The following is a 20555-nucleotide window of genomic DNA, read 5'->3' as shown; positions in this document are numbered from 1 at the left end:
TAGTCATTCTTAGTCATTACTCTTTTTAGTATCAATTTATTGCTTTGACATTGCTTTACTTTTGCTCAGCAAATTGTTTCTTTTCTTCATACCTAACTTTTTTTTATGAAGTTCATGTTTAACATTGTGCCGAACCTTATCTTTCTGAAATTTGCCTATCAGCCTCTTGAGTGAGAAAAAAATGGAAATGTGGATCCCCCTTCCTCACCGCCCCCCCCCTCCACCACGTGAGAAGGTTAGTCAAGCTTGCTCTAAAATAAAACAAACACCTATCAGAACGGTCCGTGGGCATAATATCTCACCGAGCAGGTCATTCTGAGGGAGCCAATCCACCAACTTGACGTTAGGAGCAGTCTGGACATCACCTGGCCAATGACTGTGCAAGTGTCGCCAGATAACCGCCTGTGGGAGGTGTGAGAAGGCAGTGTTCATCTCCTTCAACACCATGGGGAGATTGACAGAGGCAAGCATGGAACCTAGAGTCACCACCACAAAGCCATTCTCTCCAGCCGTCAATATGAAATCTTCTAGCTCCTAGGAAGAATGAGGACAGGTAAACATTATAACATACTGCAGAGCACAGAGGGCTGCCTACAACTGCTACCTGTGAGCTCACTAGCTCAAAGAGATGCTACTGTAGCAATGGCTATAATCAGGGCGATTCCAAAATCTGAGGCACATGCATTTACCAGGACAGAGCCCACGACAGCCGCACAGCCACAGAGAGTGTCCACTACCAGCAGGTCAGCAACAAGAGATTTCCACAGCCCAGATACATGACATTAACCAGAGTCCCAACAGAGACCCAGGGATTGGAAACAGAGATTCACACAAAGAAGAATTGGAGATAGGAGAGAGAGAGAGAGAGAGAGAGACCAATAAACAGACAGACAGAGGGATTGGGAAGAGGGAAACGGGAAATTACAAAGATGGCAGCACTTACCTGGGAGACTGGCTTCGCTGGTTTTGAAAGTAATCCTCCAACATAGACTACATTGGGGAGCAGTGGCCTTGGGAATTCCAGGGTGAAATCTGTATTATAGATTGCTAACTCAGCCTTTAGGTACAGCTCAGGCAGACTGGGTTCAGATCCAACTGGGAAGCAAGTCTTGATGGCTTTATCAAACTTTGCAAAGATCGCGCTTTCCACCAAGGATGAGCTCAGGAACATCATGGAATTCTTCAGTCGACCCCAGAACTCCATGTGATCTGTCAGCAGAGAATGCGCCACAGGAACATAGGAGGGCGGGCTCGGTAGTCCAGCCAAGTACCAACTCCAAAAATTCCCTGTGTGGACGGTCACAAAGCGTAAATGCAGCTTCTCTGCCACCAAGAGTGAGCAGGGGTTAAACACGTCTACCACGGCAATGTCAAACTGCTCAGCTTTTAAAGAGTTCATGAGTTTATTGTCACCCATTATCCACTCACATTGCAGGGCTAAATGGCCCATAAAACCCAGAAACCCATTCAAAGTGTCTCTGCAAAAACAAAAAGAAAATGGGTTACAAAAATAATTGGTTACATTCTCGAAATAAAACCAAGAGTGGAGAAGGGCAGTGCCAAAGGCACCTCATCCCAATCAAAGTGTGTTTCTCTGACAGTCTCTCTCACCAACATCCCGCTCTAATGCCTTTCCCGCTCCCTGCAGCTCAATAGGCAGCAATCCCACCTGAGTCAGAAGGTTGTGGCTTCAAGTTCAGAGTCTTGAACACAACAAACTAGACCAGGTTTGTCCAACCTTCTCACATGAAGGGCCACATTTCACTTGATTTCTCACTCAAGAGGCCAATGAGCTAATTTCAGAAAGATAAGGTTTGGCACAACATTAAACATGAATTTTAGAAGAAGAGTCAAGGTGTGAAGAACAGGAACAACTTGCCATGGAAAAAATGTCAAAGCAATACATGAATAATTTTTTTAAATGAGTAATTAATAAAGATGACCATTAGAGTGTGCGAGGGGCAGCATGTGTGTGTTCTGCTTATTCCCAGTCTCAGTACGCTCACTCACGCACCCTCAATCCCACACCCACTGTGTAAGTGGGTGTGAGTGTGTGTGTGAATGTGTGGTAGTGAGGGTGAGAACCCTGAGTCCAGGAGTGAGTCACACACACACAAATGCACACACAGACAACACTCTCCCTCCCTCACACTCTCTCATACACGCACTCACGCGCGCGCACGCACGCACTCTCTCGCGCACGCACGCACTCTCTCGCGCGCGCGCGCAGTCGCTCTCTCTCGCGCTCTCTCTCTCTCTTTCGCGCGCGCGCGCGCTCTCTCTCTCTCGCGCGCGCGCGCACGCACTCTCTCTCTCTCGCGCGCGCGCGCGCCCTCTCTCTCTCGCGCGCGCGCGCGCCCTCTCTCTCGCGCGCGCGCGCACGCACTCTCTCTCTCGCGCGCGCGCGCGCCCTCTCTCTCTCTCGCGCGCGCGCGCGCGCACTCTCTCTCTCTCTCGCGCGCGCGCGCGCACTCTCTCTCTCTCGCGCGCGCGCGCGCGCACTCTCTCTCTCTCGCGCGCGCGCGCGCGCACTCTCTCTCTCTCGCGCGCGCGCGCGCGCACTCTCTCTCTCGCGCGCGCGCGCGCGCACTCTCTCTCTCTCGCGCGCGCGCGCGCGCACTCTCTCTCTCTCTCGCGCGCGCGCGCGCACTCTCTCTCTCTCGCGCGCGCGCGCGCGCACTCTCTCTCTCTCTCGCGCGCGCGCGCGCACTCTCTCTCTCTCGCGCGCGCGCGCGCGCACTCTCTCTCTCTCGCGCGCGCGCGCGCGCGCACTCTCTCTCTCTCGCGCGCGCGCGCGCGCACTCTCTCTCTCTCGCGCGCGCGCGCGCGCACTCTCTCTCTCTCTCGCGCGCGCGCGCGCACTCTCTCTCTCTCTCGCGCGCGCGCGCTCTCTCTCTCTCTCGCGCGCGCGCGCGCTCTCTCTCTCTCGCGCGCGCGCGCGCACTCTCTCTCTCTCGCGCGCGCGCGCGCGCACTCTCTCTCTCGCGCGCGCGCGCGCACTCTCTCTCTCGCGCGCGCGCGCGCACTCTCTCTCTCGCGCGCGCGCGCGCACTCTCTCTCTCTCGCGCGCGCGCGCTCTCTCTCTCTCGCGCGCGCGCGCTCTCTCTCTCTCTCTCGCGCGCGCGCTCTCTCTCTCGCGCGCGCGCGCACTCTCTCGCGCGCGCACTCTCTCTCGCGCGCGCGCGCGCGCACTCTCTCTCTCGCGCGCGCGCGCACTCTCTCTCTCTCGCGCGCGCACTCTCTCTCGCGCGCGCGCGCGCGCGCACTCTCTCTCTCGCGCGCGCGCGCGCACTCTCTCTCTCGCGCGCGCGCGCGCACTCTCTCTCTCGCGCGCGCGCACTCTCTCTCTCGCGCGCGCGCACTCTCTCTCTCGCGCGCGCGCGCGCACTCTCTCTCTCTCGCGCGCGCGCGCACTCTCTCTCTCGCGCGCGCGCGCGCACTCTCTCTCTCGCGCGCGCGCGCGCACTCTCTCTCTCGCGCGCGCGCGCACTCTCTCTCTCGCGCGCGCGCGCACGCACTCTCTCTCTCGCGCGCGCGCACGCCCTCTCTCTCTCTCGCGCGCGCGCGCACGCCCTCTCTCTCTCTCGCGCGCGCGCGCACGCACTCTCTCTCTCGCGCGCGCGCGCGCACGCACTCTCTCTCTCTCTCGCGCGCGCGCACGCACTCTCTCTCTCGCGCGCGCGCGCGCACTCTCTCTCTCTCGCGCGCGCGCGCACTCTCTCTCTCTCGCGCGCGCGCGCACTCTCTCTCTCTCTCGCGCGCGCGCGCACTCTCTCTCTCGCGCGCGCGCGCGCGCCCTCTCTCTCTCGCGCGCGCGCACGCCCTCTCTCTCTCGCGCGCGCGCGCACGCACTCTCTCTCTCGCGCGCGCGCACGCCCTCTCTCTCTCTCGCGCGCGCGCGCACGCACTCTCTCTCTCTCGCGCGCGCGCGCACGCACTCTCTCTCTCTCGCGCGCGCGCGCACGCACTCTCTCTCTCTCGCGCGCGCGCGCACGCACTCTCTCTCGCGCGCGCGCATGCACTCTCTCTCGCGCGCGCACTCTCTCTCGCGCGCGCGCGCACTCTCTCTCGCACGCGCACTCTCTCTCGCGCGCGCGCCCACACACTCTCTCTCTCGCGCGCGCGCACACATGCACTCTCGCGCGCGCACACTCTTTCACACTCTGGTTATCATTACCCAGATCGTTAACCTGCTCTAATATTTCATTGTTTCCCTTAGATTTACCACATGTCCTCTCACCCACACACTCTCTCTCACTCGCACACACTCGCACACACACACACACTCTCCCTCTCTCACACTCTCTTACACACACTCTCCCTCACTCACACACAAACTCTCACTCACACACACACACACTCTATCTCACACACTCTCTCTCTCACACTCTCAAACACATTCTCGCTCTCTCACACAATCTCACATACTCTCACTCACACACACATTTACTCACACATACACACACACACTATCTCTCTCTCTCTCTCTCTCGCATTCACTCTCTCTTCCTCTCTCTCAATTCACTTGAGCCAGATCTGCTTTCATAGCCTAATAATTACCTTTATTCAAGTTTAAAACACTCAGCTTAGGCCCACACATCTCCCCTCCAAACTGAAAGTGAAATTCTATCATGTTGTGATTGCTGTCAGATAGAGGCTACTTTACCATGGGATTATTGCACATTACCAGGTCTAGAATAGCCTGCTCCCTAGTTGGCTCTAGAATGTACTGTTCTAAGAAATTGCCTCGAGCACACCCTATTAATTCATTTTCCAGGCCACCCTTGCCAATTAGATTCACACAATCTGCAGCAGATTAAAGCCGTTCATGATTATTGCAGTACCTTTCTTCCAAGCCCCTATTTATTCATCCTTATTTATACATCCTTCAACACCTCTTTGTTCCTTTGTCTGTGACATCTTTTGATTATCTGCTCCTATCACTGCTTGCTTATCTCCACAATCACCACACCCTCAACTTCTCTCTCCCCCCCCGCCCCCCACCCCTCAACTTCTCCCCCCACCTTAGACCAGCTTATATTTCACCCCTCTCCTAATATTACTCAGTTCTGTTGAAGGGTCGTGAGGACTCGAAACGTCAACTTTATTCTTCTCCTGCTGAGTTTTTCCAGGTAATTCTGTTTTTGTTTTGGATTTCCAGCATCCGCAGTTTTTTGTTTTTATCCCATTTATTTCTTCCTGTATACTCTGTTCTATCGTGTAACTACTGTTAGGGTGCCTATAAACTATTCCCACAAGTGACCACTTAGCTTTCCAATTCCAAACTGGTTTTACATCTTGTTCTTTAGAACTAAACTCATCTCTCACTGCTGTACTAATGACATCCTTAATGAACACAGCTACCTCAGCACATTATCATAGCTTCCTGTCTTTCGGAAATGTCAAATAACCTTCAATATTCTGCAACCATGCCTCAGTGATGGCCATCATGCTGTCTGTGCTAATAATTCATTCATTTTGTTATGAATGCTGTGTGCATTCAGATACAGATCCTTTCATTCTGTCTCTTTACCATTTTTGCAATCTCCAGCCTTTTCTCCTGGTATATTCTTAGGTTAGTACTCTCTGTCCCTTCCTGCCACATTCTTGTTATCATTACCCAGATCGCTAACCTGCTCTAATATTTCATTGTTTCCCTTAGATTTACCACATCTCCTCTCATGTGATCCCTTCCCCCCACTACTTAGTTTAAAGCCCTCTCGACCACCCTAGTTATACAACTCACCGGAATACCAGCCCCTGTACGGTTCAGATGTAGACCGTCCCAACAGTACAGCTCCCACTTTCCCCAGTACTGGTGCCAGTGCCCCATGAATCAGAACCCTTTGCCCTCACACCAATCTTTCAGCCACGCATTCATCTCTCTAATCTTATTTACCCAATGCCAATTTGCCCATGGTTTAGGTAATAATCTCTGGATTATTAGTTGAGGTTCTGCTTTTGAATTTAGCCTCTAGCTGCTCATAATCCTTTAGTAGAACCTATCTCCTAGTCCTATCTATGTCATTGGTACCAATGTAGACCAGTAGCCTTACTACTGCTAGTAAAGTTTACTGATAGTAATAAAAGCTTACAGTTACTAATAAATTAAACTAATGTTCAAAGAAAAACAGGCAAAATACTCACCATCTGTCTTTTGAAATGGCTTTATGCTTTAAAACACCTTGAACAGTCTATACAATGGTGGTAATTATGGATTTATATAGTGGGTACACCTTTAAGAAGGATGTTATAAAGGAAAATCATATGATGTTGTGTAACCAATAGAGGAGCAGCGCCAGTTCCCTCTGTAGTCAGTAGTCGGTAGTCGGTAGTCAGTAGTCTGGAGATAGGGTCTGAGTTGAAAGTAGCACAAGTGTAGCTGTTGAGCACTTTTGTAAATAAACAGAACATGTCTGCTGATCAACTCTATCTATCGTACCAACTCAGCCATCCCACAACAAGTGTGTAACCCAGGCCCATAAGTCCCAATAAACTGGTGACCAGGATCTAACAATAACCTGTCCTTTTTAATTAACTCTTTAAGCCTCAGTATCATTCTGGTGCATCTGTGCTGTATCCCCTTTAAGGCCAGTACACCATGCCTGAGATTCTGCACCCAAAACTGAATACAGAGCTCAGATGGATTGTGTCCAATTCACTATTCAGCTGGAGTATCACTTCACTTTAGAATTCAAATCAACACCAAAAAAATCCTACTGTAGGTGAGCACAAAGGTCACAAAATGAAGGCTCCGCCGAACCTGCTAATCCTCCCACAGCCCAACCACCCCCGTCACAGTGTCTAATTCCTACTTCTGCACTGGAGAGGGTGCTGAGGAGATTCACCAGGATGTTGCCTGGGGTGAAACTTTTAAGTTATGAAGAGAGGTTGGATAGACTTGGGTTGTTTCCGTTGGAGCAGAGAAGACTGAGGGGTGACCTGATCGAGGTGTACAAGATTATGAGGGGCATGGACAGGGCGGATAGGGAGCAGCTGTTCCCCTTTGTTGGAGGGTCAGTCACAAGGGGACACAAGTTCAAGGTGAGGGGCAGGAGGTTTAGGGGGATGTGAGGAAAAGCTTTTTTACCCAGAGGGTGGTGACAGTTTGGAATGCGCTGCCTGGGAGGGTGGTGGGGGCGGGTTGCCTCACATCCTTTAAAAAGTACCTGGATGAGCACTTGGCACGTCATAACATTCAAGGCTATGGGCCAAGTGCTGGTAAATGGGATTAGGTAGATAGGTCAGGTGTTTCTCACGTGTCAGTGCAGACTCGATGGGCCAAAGGGCCTCTTCTGTACTGTGTAATTAGACCCTAAGACCATAAGACATAGGAGCAGAAATTAGGCCATTCGGCCCATCGAGTCTGCTCCGCCATTCAATCATAGCTGATAAGTTTCTCAACCCCATTCTCCCACCTTCTCCCCGTAACCTTTGATCCCCTTGCCAATCAAGACCCTATCCATCTCGGTCTTAAATACACTCAATGATCTGGCCTCCACAGCCTTCTGTGGCAATGAATTCTAATTCTGTCATTCTGTGATTCTGTGATGCTTGGACAATACTAAAGTTCTGTCTCTTAAGGCACTCCAGGGAGACCATTCCCACTACTGATCACCATGTGCATCCTGGCAGCAGTCCTTTCCTCATCTTGTACCTACATTCCCCAGCATTCAGGTGTGGCAATTGCCAAAATTGGGAGAGCTGTCTCGCAGACTAGTCAAGCAACAGATTGACATAGTCATCCTCACAGAATCATATCTTACAGATAATGTCCCAGGCACCACCATCACCAAGAGTGGCTCGGTAGCACCACTACTGACCGAGCTGGCCAAGTCCAAAAGGACATAGCTGCTAAACTGGGTCTGCGGCAGGTGGTAAGGGAACCAACAAGAGGGAAAAACATACTTGACCTCATCCTCACCAACCTGCCTGTCGCAGATGTATCTGTCCACGACAGTATGGGCAGGAGTGACCACCGCAGAGTCATTGTGGAGACTAAGTCCTGCCTTCACATTGAGGATTCCCTTCATCGTGCTGTGTGGCACTACCACTGTGCTAAATAGGATAGATTTCAAACAGATCTAGCAACCCAACACTGGGCATCCATGAGACGCTGTGGGCCATCAGCAGCAGCAGAATTGTACTCGAACACAATCTGTAACCTCATGGCCTGGCATATCCCCCACTCTACCATTACCATCAAGCCAGGGGATCAACCCTGGTTCAATGAAGAGTGCAGGAGGGCATGCCAGGAGCAGCACCAGGCACACCTAAAAATGAGGTGTCAACCTGGTGACACAGAGCTACTTGCGTGCCAAACAGCATAAGCAGCAAGTGATAGACAGAGCTAAGCGATCCCACAACCAACAGATCAGATCTAAGCTCTGCAGTCCTGCCACATCCAGTCATGAATGGTGGTGGACAATTAAACAACTCACTGGGGGAGGAGGCTGCACAAATATCCCCATCCTCAATGATGGAGGAGCCCAGCACATCAGTGCAAAAGATAAGGCTGAAGAATTTGCTACAATCTGCAGCCAGAAGTGCCGAGTAGATGATCCATCTCGGCCTCCTCTGGAGGTCCCCAGCATCACAGATGCCAGTCTTCAGCCAATTCGATTCACTCCACATGATATCAAGAAACGGCTGAAGGCACTGGATACTGCAAAGGGTATGGGCCCTGACAATAATCCAGCAATAGTACTGAGGACTTGTGCTCCAGAACTTGCCGCACCCCTAGCCAAGCTGTTCCAGTACAGCTACAACACTGGCATCTACCCGGCTATGTGGAAAATTGCCCAGGTATGTCCTGTACACAAAAAGCAGGACAAATCCAACCTGGCCAATTACCGCCCTATCAGTCTACTATCCATCATCAGTAAAGTAATGGAAGGGGTCATCAACAGTGCTATCAAGCGGCACTTGCTTAGCAATAACCTGCTCACTGATGCCCAGTTTGGGTTCCGCCAGGGCCACTCAGCTCCTGACCTCCTTACAACCTTGGTTCAAACATGGACAAAAGAGCTGAACTCCCGAGGTGAGGTGAGTGTGACTGCCCTTGACATCAAGACAGCATTTGACCGAGTGTGGCATCAAGGAGCCCTAGCAAAACTGGAGTCAATGGGAATCAGGGGGAAACTCTCTGCCGGTTGGAGTCATACCTAGCACAAAGGAAGATGGTTGTGGTTGTTGGAGGTAAGTCATCTCAGCTCCAGGACATCACTGCAGGAGTTCCTCAGGGTAGTGTCCTCGGCCCAACCATCTTCAGCTGCTTCATCAATGACCCTCCTTCCATCATAAGATCAGAAGTGGGGATGTTCGCTGATGATTGCATAATGTTCAGCACCATTCACGACTCCTCAGATACTGAAGCAGTCCATGTCCAAATGCAGCAAGACCTGGACAATATCCAGGTTTGGGCTGACAAGTGGCAAGTAACATTCACAACAGACAAGTGCCAGGCAATGACCATCTCCAAAAAGAGAGAATCCAACCATCACCCCTTGATGTTCAATGGCATTATTATCACTGAAACCCCCCACTATCAACATCCTGGGGGTTACCATTGTCCAGAAACTGAACTGGACTAGCCATATAAATACTGTGGCTACAAAAGCAGATCAGAGGCTAGGAATCCTGCAGTGAGTAACTCACCTCCTAACTCCCCAAAGCCTGTCCACCATCTACAAGGCACAAATCAGGAGTGTGATGGAATACTCCCCACTTGCCTGGATGAGTGTAGCTCACACAACACTCAAGAAGCTTGACACCATCCAGCACAAAGCAGCCACTTGATTGGCACAACATCCACTTGTATTAGACCTATCTCATGCTCATTTCCAATAAAGTCTTCCTCCATAGATACAACCTTTTCCACCTGATGTAATTGCAGTCAGTCTTCAGTCTTCCTCTTTTCACAGCTCCAATATCATTCCTATAATAAGGTGCCCAGAAGTACACAGAACCTTCCAGTCATGTCCTATCCAATGGTAACAGTTCCAACCTTGTATTGTTGCTTTTCTATTCAATGGTACTGTGTTTAAAAGCCAGGATCCCATTTGCCTTTTTATGATGTTTTCTGACCATAGTCCAGTTTCAGACAGTGTTACTCCTCTCCCTTCCTCAGCCTCCCTCTGGGCCTGGTGTCTTTGACCATTTCAGTCTCATTACCTTTTTTAAATAGCTTCCTTTTATTTTCTCCCACATCTTCTACACATAGCTACTTACTGAAGCCTTTGCTATTTGACTTTATATTGGCTTTCAACCAGTTCCAATGAAAGGTCATGACCTGAAACATTAACTCTAATTCTCCCTCCACAGATGCAACATGAGTATTTCCAGCATTATCTGTTTTAATTAACCTTTAGTCATTCCTTCTTACCTTTAAGAAACTCTGCTATTTTGAATACATTTATTATAGTTTCTCTGCTTTACTAATAGAATGATACAGGCTGAACACTGATGAAAGTAAACTGGAGGATGGTGTTTGTTATGTGGGCCATATCTCAGGAAGGAAAGAAAGGAGGCTGTAGAAAAAATTTACTAGAATGGTAAGAGGATGAGGGGCTTCAGTTATGTGAAGAGGCTGGGAAATAAATGAGAATATCAGCCCCTGTGTACATTATAGAGAATAGCAGTCCCTGTGTATATTATAGAGAATATCAGTCCCTGTGTATATTATAGAGAATAGCAGCCCCTGTGTATATTATAGAGAATAGCAGCCCCTGTGTATATTATAGAGAATAGCAGCCCCTGTGTATATTATAGAGAATAGCAGCCCCTGTGTATATTATAGAGAATATCATCCCTGTGTACATTATAGAGAATAGCAGCCCCTGTGTATATTATAGAGAATAGCAGCCCCTGTGTATATTATAGAGAATAGCAGCCCCTGTGTATATTATAGAGAATATCAGCCCCTGTGTATATTATAGAGAATAGCAGCCCCTGTGTATATTATAGAGAATAGCAGCCCCTGTGTATATTATAGAGAATATCATCCCTGTGTACATTATAGAGAATAGCAGCTCCTGTGTATATTGTAGAGATTAGCAGCTCCTGTGTATATTATAGAGAATAGCAGTCCCTGTGTATATTATAGAGAATAGCAGCCCCTGTGTATATTATAGAGAATAGCAGCCCCTGTGTATATTATAGAGAATAGCAGCCCCTGTGTATATTATAGAGAATAGCAGCCCCTGTGTATATTATAGAGAATATCAGCCCCTGTGTATATTATAGAGAATATCAGCCCCTGTGTATATTATAGAGAATAACAGTCGCTGTGTATATTATAGAGAATAGCAGCTCCTGTGTATATTATAGAGAATAACAGCCCCTGTGTATATTATAGAGAATAGCAGCTCCTGTGTATATTATAGAGAATAGCAGCTCCTGTGTATATTATAGAGAATAACAGTCGCTGTGTATATTATAGAGAATAGCAGCTCCTGTGTATATTATAGAGAATAACAGCCCCTGTGTATATTATAGAGAATAGCAGCCCCTGTGTATATTATAGAGAATAGCAGCTCCTGTGTATATTATAGAGAATATCAGCCCCTGTGTATATTATAGAGAATAACAGCCCCTGTGTATATTATAGAGAATAGCAGCTCCTGTGTATATTATAGAGAATAGCAGTCCCTGTGTATATTATAGAGAATAGCAGCCCCTGTGTATATTGTAGAGAATAGCAGCTCCTGTGTATATTGTAGAGAATAGCAGCCTCTGTGTATATTATAGAGAATAGCAGTCCCTGTGTATATTATAGAGAATAGCAGCCCCTATGTATATTATAGAGAATAGCAGTCCCTGTGTATATTATACAGAATATCAGCCCCTGTGTATATTATAGAGAATAACAGTCGCTGTGTATATTATAGAGAATAGAAGCTGCTGTGGATATTGTAGGGAATAGCAGCCCCGATGTAGACTATAGCGAATAGCAGCCCTATGTATATTATACACAACAGCAGCTCCTGTGTATATTGTAGGGAATAGCAGTCCTTGTGTATATTATAGAGAATAGCAGCTCTTGTGTATATTATAGAGAATAGCAGCGCTGTGTATGTTATAGAGAGTAAAGGTCCCTATCTATATTATAGACAATAGCAGCTCCAATGAATATTATAGGGAATAGCAGCCCCTGTGTATATTGTAGAGAATAGCAGCCCCTGTGTATATTGTAGAGAATATCAGCCCCTGTGTATTTTGTAGAGAATAGCAGCTCCTGTGTATATTATACAGAATAGCTGCCCCTGTGTATATTGTAGAGAATATCAGTCCCTGTGTATATTGTAGATAATAGCAGCTCCTGTGTATATCATAGAGAATATCAGTCCCTGTGTATATTATAGAGAATAGCAGCTCCTGTGTATATTATAGGGAATAGCAGCCCCTGTGTATATTATAGAGAATAGCAGCCCCTGTGTATATTATAGAGAATAGCACCCACTGTGTATACTATAGGGAATATCAGCCCCTGTGCATATTATAGAGAATATCTGTCCCTGTGTATATTATAGAGAATAACAGCACTGTGTATGTTATAGAGAATTGATGTACCTGTCTATATTATAGAGAATAGCAGCACTGAGTATATTAGAGAGAATAGCAGCGCCTGTGTATATTAGAGAGAATAGTAGCGCCTGTGTATATTATAAAGAATAGCAGCTCCTGCGTATATTATATGGAAAAGCGGTACCTGTGTATATTACAGAGAATAGCAGCGCTGTGTATGTTATAGAGAATTGAGGTCCCTGTCTATATTATAGAGAATAACAGCACATGTTAATATTATAGGGAATAGCAGCCTTTGTGTATATTATAGAGAATATCAGCCCCTGTGTATATTATAGAGAATATCAGCCCCTGTGTATATTATAGAGAATATCAGCCCCTGTGTATATTATAGAGAATATCAGCCCATGTGTATATTATAGAGAATATCAGCCCCTGTGTATATTATAGAGAATAACAGTCGCTGTGTATATTATAGAGAATAGAAGCTGCTGTGGATATTGTAGGGAATAGCAGCCCCCATGTATACTATAGCGAATAGCAGCCCTGTGTATATTACACACAACAGCAGCCCCTGTGTATATTGTAGTGAATAGCAGTCCCTGTGTATATTATAGAGAACAGAATCTCCTGTATATATTATAGGGAATAGCAGCCCGTATGTATATTATAGAGAATAGCAGCTCCTGTGTATATTATAGAGAATATCTGTCCCTGTCTATATTATAGACAATAGCTGCTCCAATGAATATTATAGGGAATAGCAGTCCTTGTGTATATTATAGGGAATAGCAGCCCCTGTGTATATTAGAGAGAATAGCAGCTCCTGTGTATATTGTAGAGAATAGCAGCCCCTGTGTATATTATAGAGAATATCAGCCCATGTGTATATTATAGAGAATATCAGCCCATGTGTATATTATAGAGAATATCAGCCCATGTGTATATTATAGAGAACAGTCGCTGTGTATATTATTGAGAATAACAGTCACTGTGTAAATTACACACAACAGCAGCCCCTGTGTATATTATAGAGAATAGCAGACCCGGTGTATATTATAGAGAACAGAATCTCCTGGAAATATTATAGGGAATAGCAGCCCCTGTGTATATTATAGGGAATAGCAGACCCTGTGTGTATTATAAAGAATAGCAGCCCCTGTGTATATTATAGAGAATAGCAGCCCCTGTGTATATTATTGAGAATAGCAGCCCATGTGTATTTTATTGAGAATAGCAGCCCATGTGTATTTTATTGAGAATAGCAGCCCATGTGTATATTACAGAGAACAGCAGCGCTTGTGTATATTAGAAAGAATAGCAGCCCATGTGTATATTAGAGAGAAGCAGCCCCTGTCTATATTATTTGGAATAGCAGCCCCTAAGTATATTATACGGAATAGCAGCCCCTGTGTATATTATGGAGAATAACAGCTCTTGTTTATATTATAGAGAATAGCAGTCGCTGTGTATATTATAGAGAATAACACAGTGACTGTTTTCTCAATAATATACACAGCGACTGTTATTCTCTATAATATACACATGGGCTGATATTCTCTATAATATACACATGGGCTGATATTCTCTATAATATACACAGGGGCTGCTATTCTCTACAATATACACAGGGGCTGCTATTCTCTACAATATACACAGGAGCTGCTATTCTCTCTAATATACACAGGAGCTGCTATTCCCTATAATATACACAAGGACTGCTATTCCCTATAATGTGTATATTATAGAGAATAGCAGCCCCTGTGTATATTATAGAGAATAGCAGTGTTGTGTATATTATAGAGAATAGCAGCCCCTGTGTATATTATAGAGAATAGCAGCCCCTGTGTATATTATAGAGAATAGCAGCCCCTGTGTATATTATAGAGAATAGCAGCCCCTGTGTATATTATAGAGAATAGCAGCCCCTGTGTATATTATAGAGAATAGCAGCCCCTGTGTATATTATAGAGAATAGCAGCCCCTGTTTATATTATAGAGAATAGCAGTCTCTGTGTATATTATAGAGAATAGCAGCCCCTGTGTATATTATAGAGAATAGCAGCCCCTGTGTATATTATAGAGAATAGCAGCCCCTGTGTATATTATAGAGAATAGCAGCCCCTGTTTATATTATAGAGAATAGCAGCCCCTGTGTATATTATAGAGAATAGCAGCCCCTGTGTACATTATAGAGAATAGCAGCCCCTGTGCATATTATAGAGAATAGCAGCCCCTGTTTATATTATAGAGAATAGCAGCCCCTGTTTATATTATAGAGAATAGCAGAGTTGTGTATATTATAGAGAATAGCAGGTCTGTGTATATTATAGAGAATAGCAGTCTCTGTGTATATTGTAGCAAATAGCAGCCCCCGTGTATATTATAGAGAATAGCAGCCCCTGTGTATATTATAGAGAATAGCAGCCCCTGTGTATTATAGAGAATAGCAGCCCCTGTGTATATTATAGAGAATAGCAGTCCCTGTGTATATTATAGAGAATAGCAGCATTGTGTACATTGTAGAGAGCAGCAGCGCCTGTGTATATTAGAGAGAATAGCAGTGCCTGTGTACATTATAGAGAGCAGCAGCGCCTGTGTATATTATAAATAACAATCATACCTCCCCTGAAGGAACAAGCTTTGCTGCTCCAGGAACCATTTGTTGTAGTCGGACAGGTATTCATCGTCCGCAGACCATGCTGTAATTCGGTAACTGTTGTTTCTCCCAACATAGTTTATGCCTGTCATGATCAGAAAAATGCCTGTCATGATCAGAAAAATGCAGAGTCCGTTTAAAAGCCGAAATCTGACAGCAGGGACAGGTGTTCCTGAGCTCAGCCGCTCCAATGCCAATGAGAGAGCCTGGGGCCACCACCCCAAATGTGGAAGATAAGACCAGTGCCCAGCACAACATCTGTCCGACCATGGGCACTTCACCGGTGTGCAGATGTGATGGAATGGGTATCAGTGGGGAGGGCACTTGGCACACCTCAGGCAGCCCCCGCCACGTCTAACCCTGCCTCTTCCCCGGCCAGAGAGTTACCACTGGAAAGCAGAGTGATGAGTGGAGGGCGGTGAAGCTAAAGTACCAGTGGAGGAAAAGAAAACTCACCAAGACAGGGCCTTGGGGTCCGAGGGAACTGACCGGTTGGAGCCAAAACTGATTCAGAGGCAGGAAGCAATAGATTATGTTGAAGGAGACTTTTTGTGACTGGAGGGCTGTTTCCAGTCGGGCACCACAGGGTTTAGTACTGGGACCCTCGCTGTCTGTAACATGTTTCAATGATTTAGGTTTGAATGTAGGGGGAATGATTAAGAAATTAGCAGGTGATTGAGAAACTGATGCATGGGTGAGGGTGAGGAGGATAGCTGCAGACTGCAGGGAGGTGTCAATGGACTGCTCAGGTGGGCAGAAAGGTGGCAAATGGTATTCAATGTGGAGAAGGGTGAGGCAATGCATTTGGGGAGGGACGAGTAAGGCAAAGGATTAGACCATTAATGGTAGGATATTGAGAATTGCAGGGGGTGCCTTGGAGTGAATGTCCAAAGATCCCTGAAGGTTGCAGAGCAAACAGATGAGGTGGTTAAGAAGGTTCATACGATATTTTCTAAGCCAGGCTTGTCCAACCAGCAACTACTGAAAACACCAGGAGGACGGGTCAGTGAGTTTGAAGGTTTCTGATATTGAGCCTATCAGCAGCAAACACCAGGACCAGCGAGTATGTGAGGACAGAGAGACAGACAGACTCGGGAGTATGAGGGACCTCAGCTCCCACCTGCTTTTCCACAGCTCCCAACGCTCTGGCCTGGCTGCAGCCACTTGTTCCTGAATCCGGCCCCCGTCCCCCCCCGGCTCCGGCTCCGGCCCCGGCCCCCGTTCCCCCCCCCGGCTCCGGCCCCCGTCCCCCCCCCCGGCTCCGGCCCCCGTCCCCCCCCCCGGCTCCGGCCCCGGCCCCCGTTCCCCCCCCCGGCTCCGGCCCCCGTCCCCCCCCCCGGCTCCGGCTCCGGCCCCCGTCCCGCCCCCCGGCTCCGGCTCCGGCCCCCGTCCCCCCCCCGGCTCCGGCCCCCGTCCCCCCCCCCGGCTCCGGCCCCGGCCCCCGTCCCCCCCCCCGGCTCCGGCCCCGGCCCCCGTCCCCCCCCCGGCCCCGGCCCCCGTCCCCCCCCCGGCTCCGGCTCCGGCCCCCGTCCCCCCCCCCGGCTCCGGCTCCGGCCCCCGTCCCCCCCCCCGGCCCCGGCCCCCGTCCCCCCCCCCGGCTCCGGCCCCCGTCCCCCCCCCCGGCTCCGGCCCCGGCCCCCGTCCCCCCCCCGGCTCCGGCTCCGGCCCCCGTCCCGCCCCCCCGGCTCCGGCTCCGGCCCCCGTCCCCCCCCCCGGCTCCGGCTCCGGCCCCCGTCCCCCCCCCGGCTCCGGCTCCGGCCCCCGTCCCCCCCCCCGGCTCCGGCCCCCGTCCCCCCCCCCGGCTCCGGCTCCGGCCCCCGTCCCCCCCCCCGGCTCCGGCCCCGGCCCCCGTCCCCCCTCCCGGCTCCGGACCCCGTTCTTCCCCCCCCCGGCTCCAGCTCCGGCCCGCGTCCCTCCCGGCTCCGGCCCGCGTCCCTCCCGGCTCCGGCCCGCGTCCCTCCCAGCTCCGGCCCGCGTCCCTCCCGGCTCCGGCCCGCGTCCCTCCCGGCTCCGGCCCCCGTCCCTCCCGGCTCCGGACCCGTCCCTCCCGGCTCCGGCCCCCGTCCCTCCCGGCTCTCCCCGCGTCCCTCCCGGCTCCGGACCCGTCCCTCCCGGCTCTCCCCGCGTCCCTCCCGGCTCTCCCCGCGTCCCTCCCGGCTCCGGCCCCCGTCCCTCCCGGCTCCGGACCCGTCCCTCCCGGCTCCGGCCCCCGTCCCTCCCGGCTCCGGCCCCCGTCCCTCCCGGCTCCGGCCCGCGTCCCTCCCGGCTCTCCCCGCGTCCCTCCCGGCTCTCCCCGCGTCCCTCCCGGCTCTCCCCGCGTCCCTCCCGGCTCCGGCCCCCGTCCCTCCCGGCTCCGGCCCCCGTCCCTCCCGGCTCCGGACCCATCCCTCCCGGCTCTCCCCGCGTCCCTCCCGGCTCTCCCTGTGTCCCTCCCGGGATGGATGAGGGGCATAGATAGGGTGGATAGGAAGGCACTTTTTCCATTAGTAGAGGGGTCAATAACCAGGGGCATAGATTTAAAGGTAAGAGTTTGAAGCTAAGAGGGGAGTTGAGGAGATTTTTTTTACCCAGAGGGTGGTGACGGTCTGGAATGCGCTGCCTGGGAGGGCGGTGGAGGCGGGTTGCCTCACATCCTTTAAAAAGTACCTGGATGAGCACTTGGCACGTCATAACATTCAAGGCTATGGGCCAAGTGCTGGTAAATGGGATTAGGTAGGTAGGTCAGGTGTTTCTCACGTGTCAGTGCAGACTCGATGGGCCGAAGGGCCTCTTCTGCACTGTGATTCTGTGATGGAGTCAGACGTGTGGGTCATAGACAAAGGTCCCTCAGCCCTTCGAAGATGCGCGTGTCCAGCACCTTCCAAAGTCTCCTTATCCCAGTTCCCAGCACTATCCCCATGGCCTTGTATACCAGGGCATCGCAACTGCACATCCAAATACTTCTGACATGTTAGGAGGGTTTCTGCATCCACCACCCTTTCAGACAGTGCACCCCACATTACTGTGTGCAAAAGTTCCTCATCACCTCACCTGTCAACCTCATGCCCCTTACCTTAAATCAATCCCACCAGGTTACTCAACCCTCCGCCAAGGGGAAAAGTTCCTTTCTGTCGACCCTATCTATGTCCCTCATAACGTTATAATACTCAATAACGTATCCCCTCAATCTCCTCTGCTCCAGGGGAAATAACCCCAGTCTATGCTATCGCTCCTCATAAGTCAAACTCTCCAGCCCAGCCAACACCCTGGTCAGTGGCCTCTGCACTCTCTCCACTGCAATCACATCCTTCCCGTGAAGCGCATTTCACAACTGAACGCAGAACGATAGCTGTGGCCTCGGCAGCGTTTTCTGCACTTGGAACATTACCTCCCTGTTCCTACATTCTATTCCTCGGCTAATAAAGGCAAGTATGGCATATGCCTTCTTAAACACCTTATGTACCTGTCCCGTTACCTTAAAGGACCAGTCAACATGCAGATCAAGGTCCCTCTGATCCTTGTTACTTCCCATGGTCCTATCATTCCTTGTGTGTTCCCTTACCTTGTTTGTCCTGCCCAAGTGCTTCACCTCACACTTATCCACATTAAATTCCATTTGGCACTCATCAGCCCATCTGACCAGCCCGTCTATATCCTCCTGTAATGTAAGGCAATCCTCCTCACCATATACCACCCCACCAATGTTCGTGTCCATTGGTTCTGGAAGGTTGAGCGCATAATGAGCCAGGGGGAAAGGGATGAAGTGTGTCACTGTGTACACACTAACTGATCCATTGTCCTTGTTGTTTATTTCAGCATCATCAGAGCCTGGCCAGGGGGAGGAGCAGCAGATGTCCCCTCTCACACCTGAGGGCCCTGAAGTTTCACCTGCGTCACACCATTTCTGTGAGGCAGGCACCAGCGCAGATACTAGAACCTCAGTGGGCATTGCAACATTGGTTAGTGACCCGGGGCACAGTGGAGAGGGCACTTCACAGTCGCTGGAGGAGCTGGCAGAGACAGAGAGTGCCCATGGTGCCAGCAGTCAGAGGACTGCAGAGGACCAGGCACATGCTCAGTCGGTGCCTGATGATGTTCCTCTGGAGTCGTCCGCGACGCAGCAGCTGCAGGAAATGCGGCCGGGTGTGCAGGAGCATCTGGGGGAGATACATGAGGCTATGCTTGGCTTGGTCTCCGTGGTGGAGGAGTCTACGCAGAGCGTCAGTGATGCATTAAGCCTCATGGCCGAGCGCCAAGCGTCCTCCATGGAGAGAGTGGCGACTCTCGTGGAGAGGCTCCTCCAGGAGACCAGTCAGGTCCTCCTGAGGTTGCGCTCAGTCCAGCAAGCCCTCACAATGGCATTGACCTCAGCTGGTTAGTGCCAGTGTGGGAGATGGTGTGGGCTTCAAGCTTCCCAGCTCAGTGCCCATCCATCCACAGTGAGCAGGGAGGTCCGAAGCGACCTCACGTTGGTGCAGCAGCTGCCCGTCATATCTGCGGACTCCTCTCAGGGCGCTCCGGATGAGGGCACTAGCTCCTCGGCCCCTCTCGCAGTGACCGTGGCATCCGGTGAGGCTGCGGCGACTGGGGAGATGCCAGCTGTGGAACTGGCAGCTCCCTCCCAGACAGGGCCAGCACAGGCTCCACGGGCCAGAGGACGTCCGACAAGGTCAACGAGGCTAACAGGACAGCAGAGTCAGCAGCTGGCTCAGATACCACTCCCAGCGAGGGGGCAGCTCCAAGATGTAACACCCGGAAATGGAAACGTAAGGCACATTAGTCACACCACGGGTCTCCCACTGGTGCTTTTGTGTCAGCCCCAGGTTAGGTTCTTAGAATTTATTTTTGCTTGCTTACAGTATTGTTTTACAATGAGGAGAACACCTGATTTGAAAATTAAGATTCAGATGTGTTACCATAGCTGAGGGTGGCTCATTTGTTCTGCCTGTGCATGTTTAAGAAAAATGTCATGAGTGTTTTTTTGGGCATTCAAATGTATGTCCAAGGCCCTTAGTTCCCGCTGGTGACCTGGCAGATTTTGCACTTAGCTGCCGAGTATGGATGCGCCAGGCAAGGCTGGTCCTGCTGATCCATTTGTGTTGTGCTAGCTTAAGTTTTGTTGGATTAAAGCCTTCCGGGTGTTCCTGGCTCCTTGGTGTAGTCCCAGGTCAGCGTTTAGCCCCTCAGCATTTCCCTGTGTGTGCTCATCCTCGGACTCACTGCTGGACTCATCGTGTGCAGCCGCAGCCACTACATCTACATCTTCATCATCCACTGCGTCCCCCCTTTCCAGTGCCAGATTGTGCAGAGCGCAGCATACACCATCACCGAGACACGATCTGGGGGGTACTGGAGTGCGCCCCCTGAGCAGTCCAGGCATCGGAAGCTCATC

At 50.5% G+C, this 20555-nt stretch overlaps 1 protein-coding gene across 1 annotated transcript in view; it reads right to left on the bottom strand.

Moving 5' to 3' along the window:
• Positions 1 to 302: 302 nt before the first annotated feature.
• The window catches only part of LOC144676426 (UDP-glucuronosyltransferase 3A1-like), a gene marked incomplete at its 3' end in the record, with an annotated part of 38089 nt that continues 17836 nt past the window's right edge, over positions 303 to 20555 (bottom strand). The window contains exons 4-6 of the mRNA XM_078536845.1: positions 15149 to 15269; positions 944 to 1478; positions 303 to 534 (exon numbers count right to left, since the gene is read on the bottom strand). Of these exons, the coding sequence (XP_078392971.1) occupies positions 303 to 534; positions 944 to 1478; positions 15149 to 15269 (888 nt within the window). The remainder of the gene's footprint in view (positions 535 to 943; positions 1479 to 15148; positions 15270 to 20555) is intronic.

This window comes from Cetorhinus maximus, unplaced genomic scaffold, assembly GCF_964194155.1.
Source record: "Cetorhinus maximus unplaced genomic scaffold, sCetMax3.hap1.1 HAP1_SCAFFOLD_1592, whole genome shotgun sequence".
Taxonomy (NCBI): Eukaryota; Metazoa; Chordata; class Chondrichthyes; order Lamniformes; family Cetorhinidae; genus Cetorhinus; species Cetorhinus maximus.
This window is presented reverse-complemented; position numbering and strand designations above follow the sequence as displayed.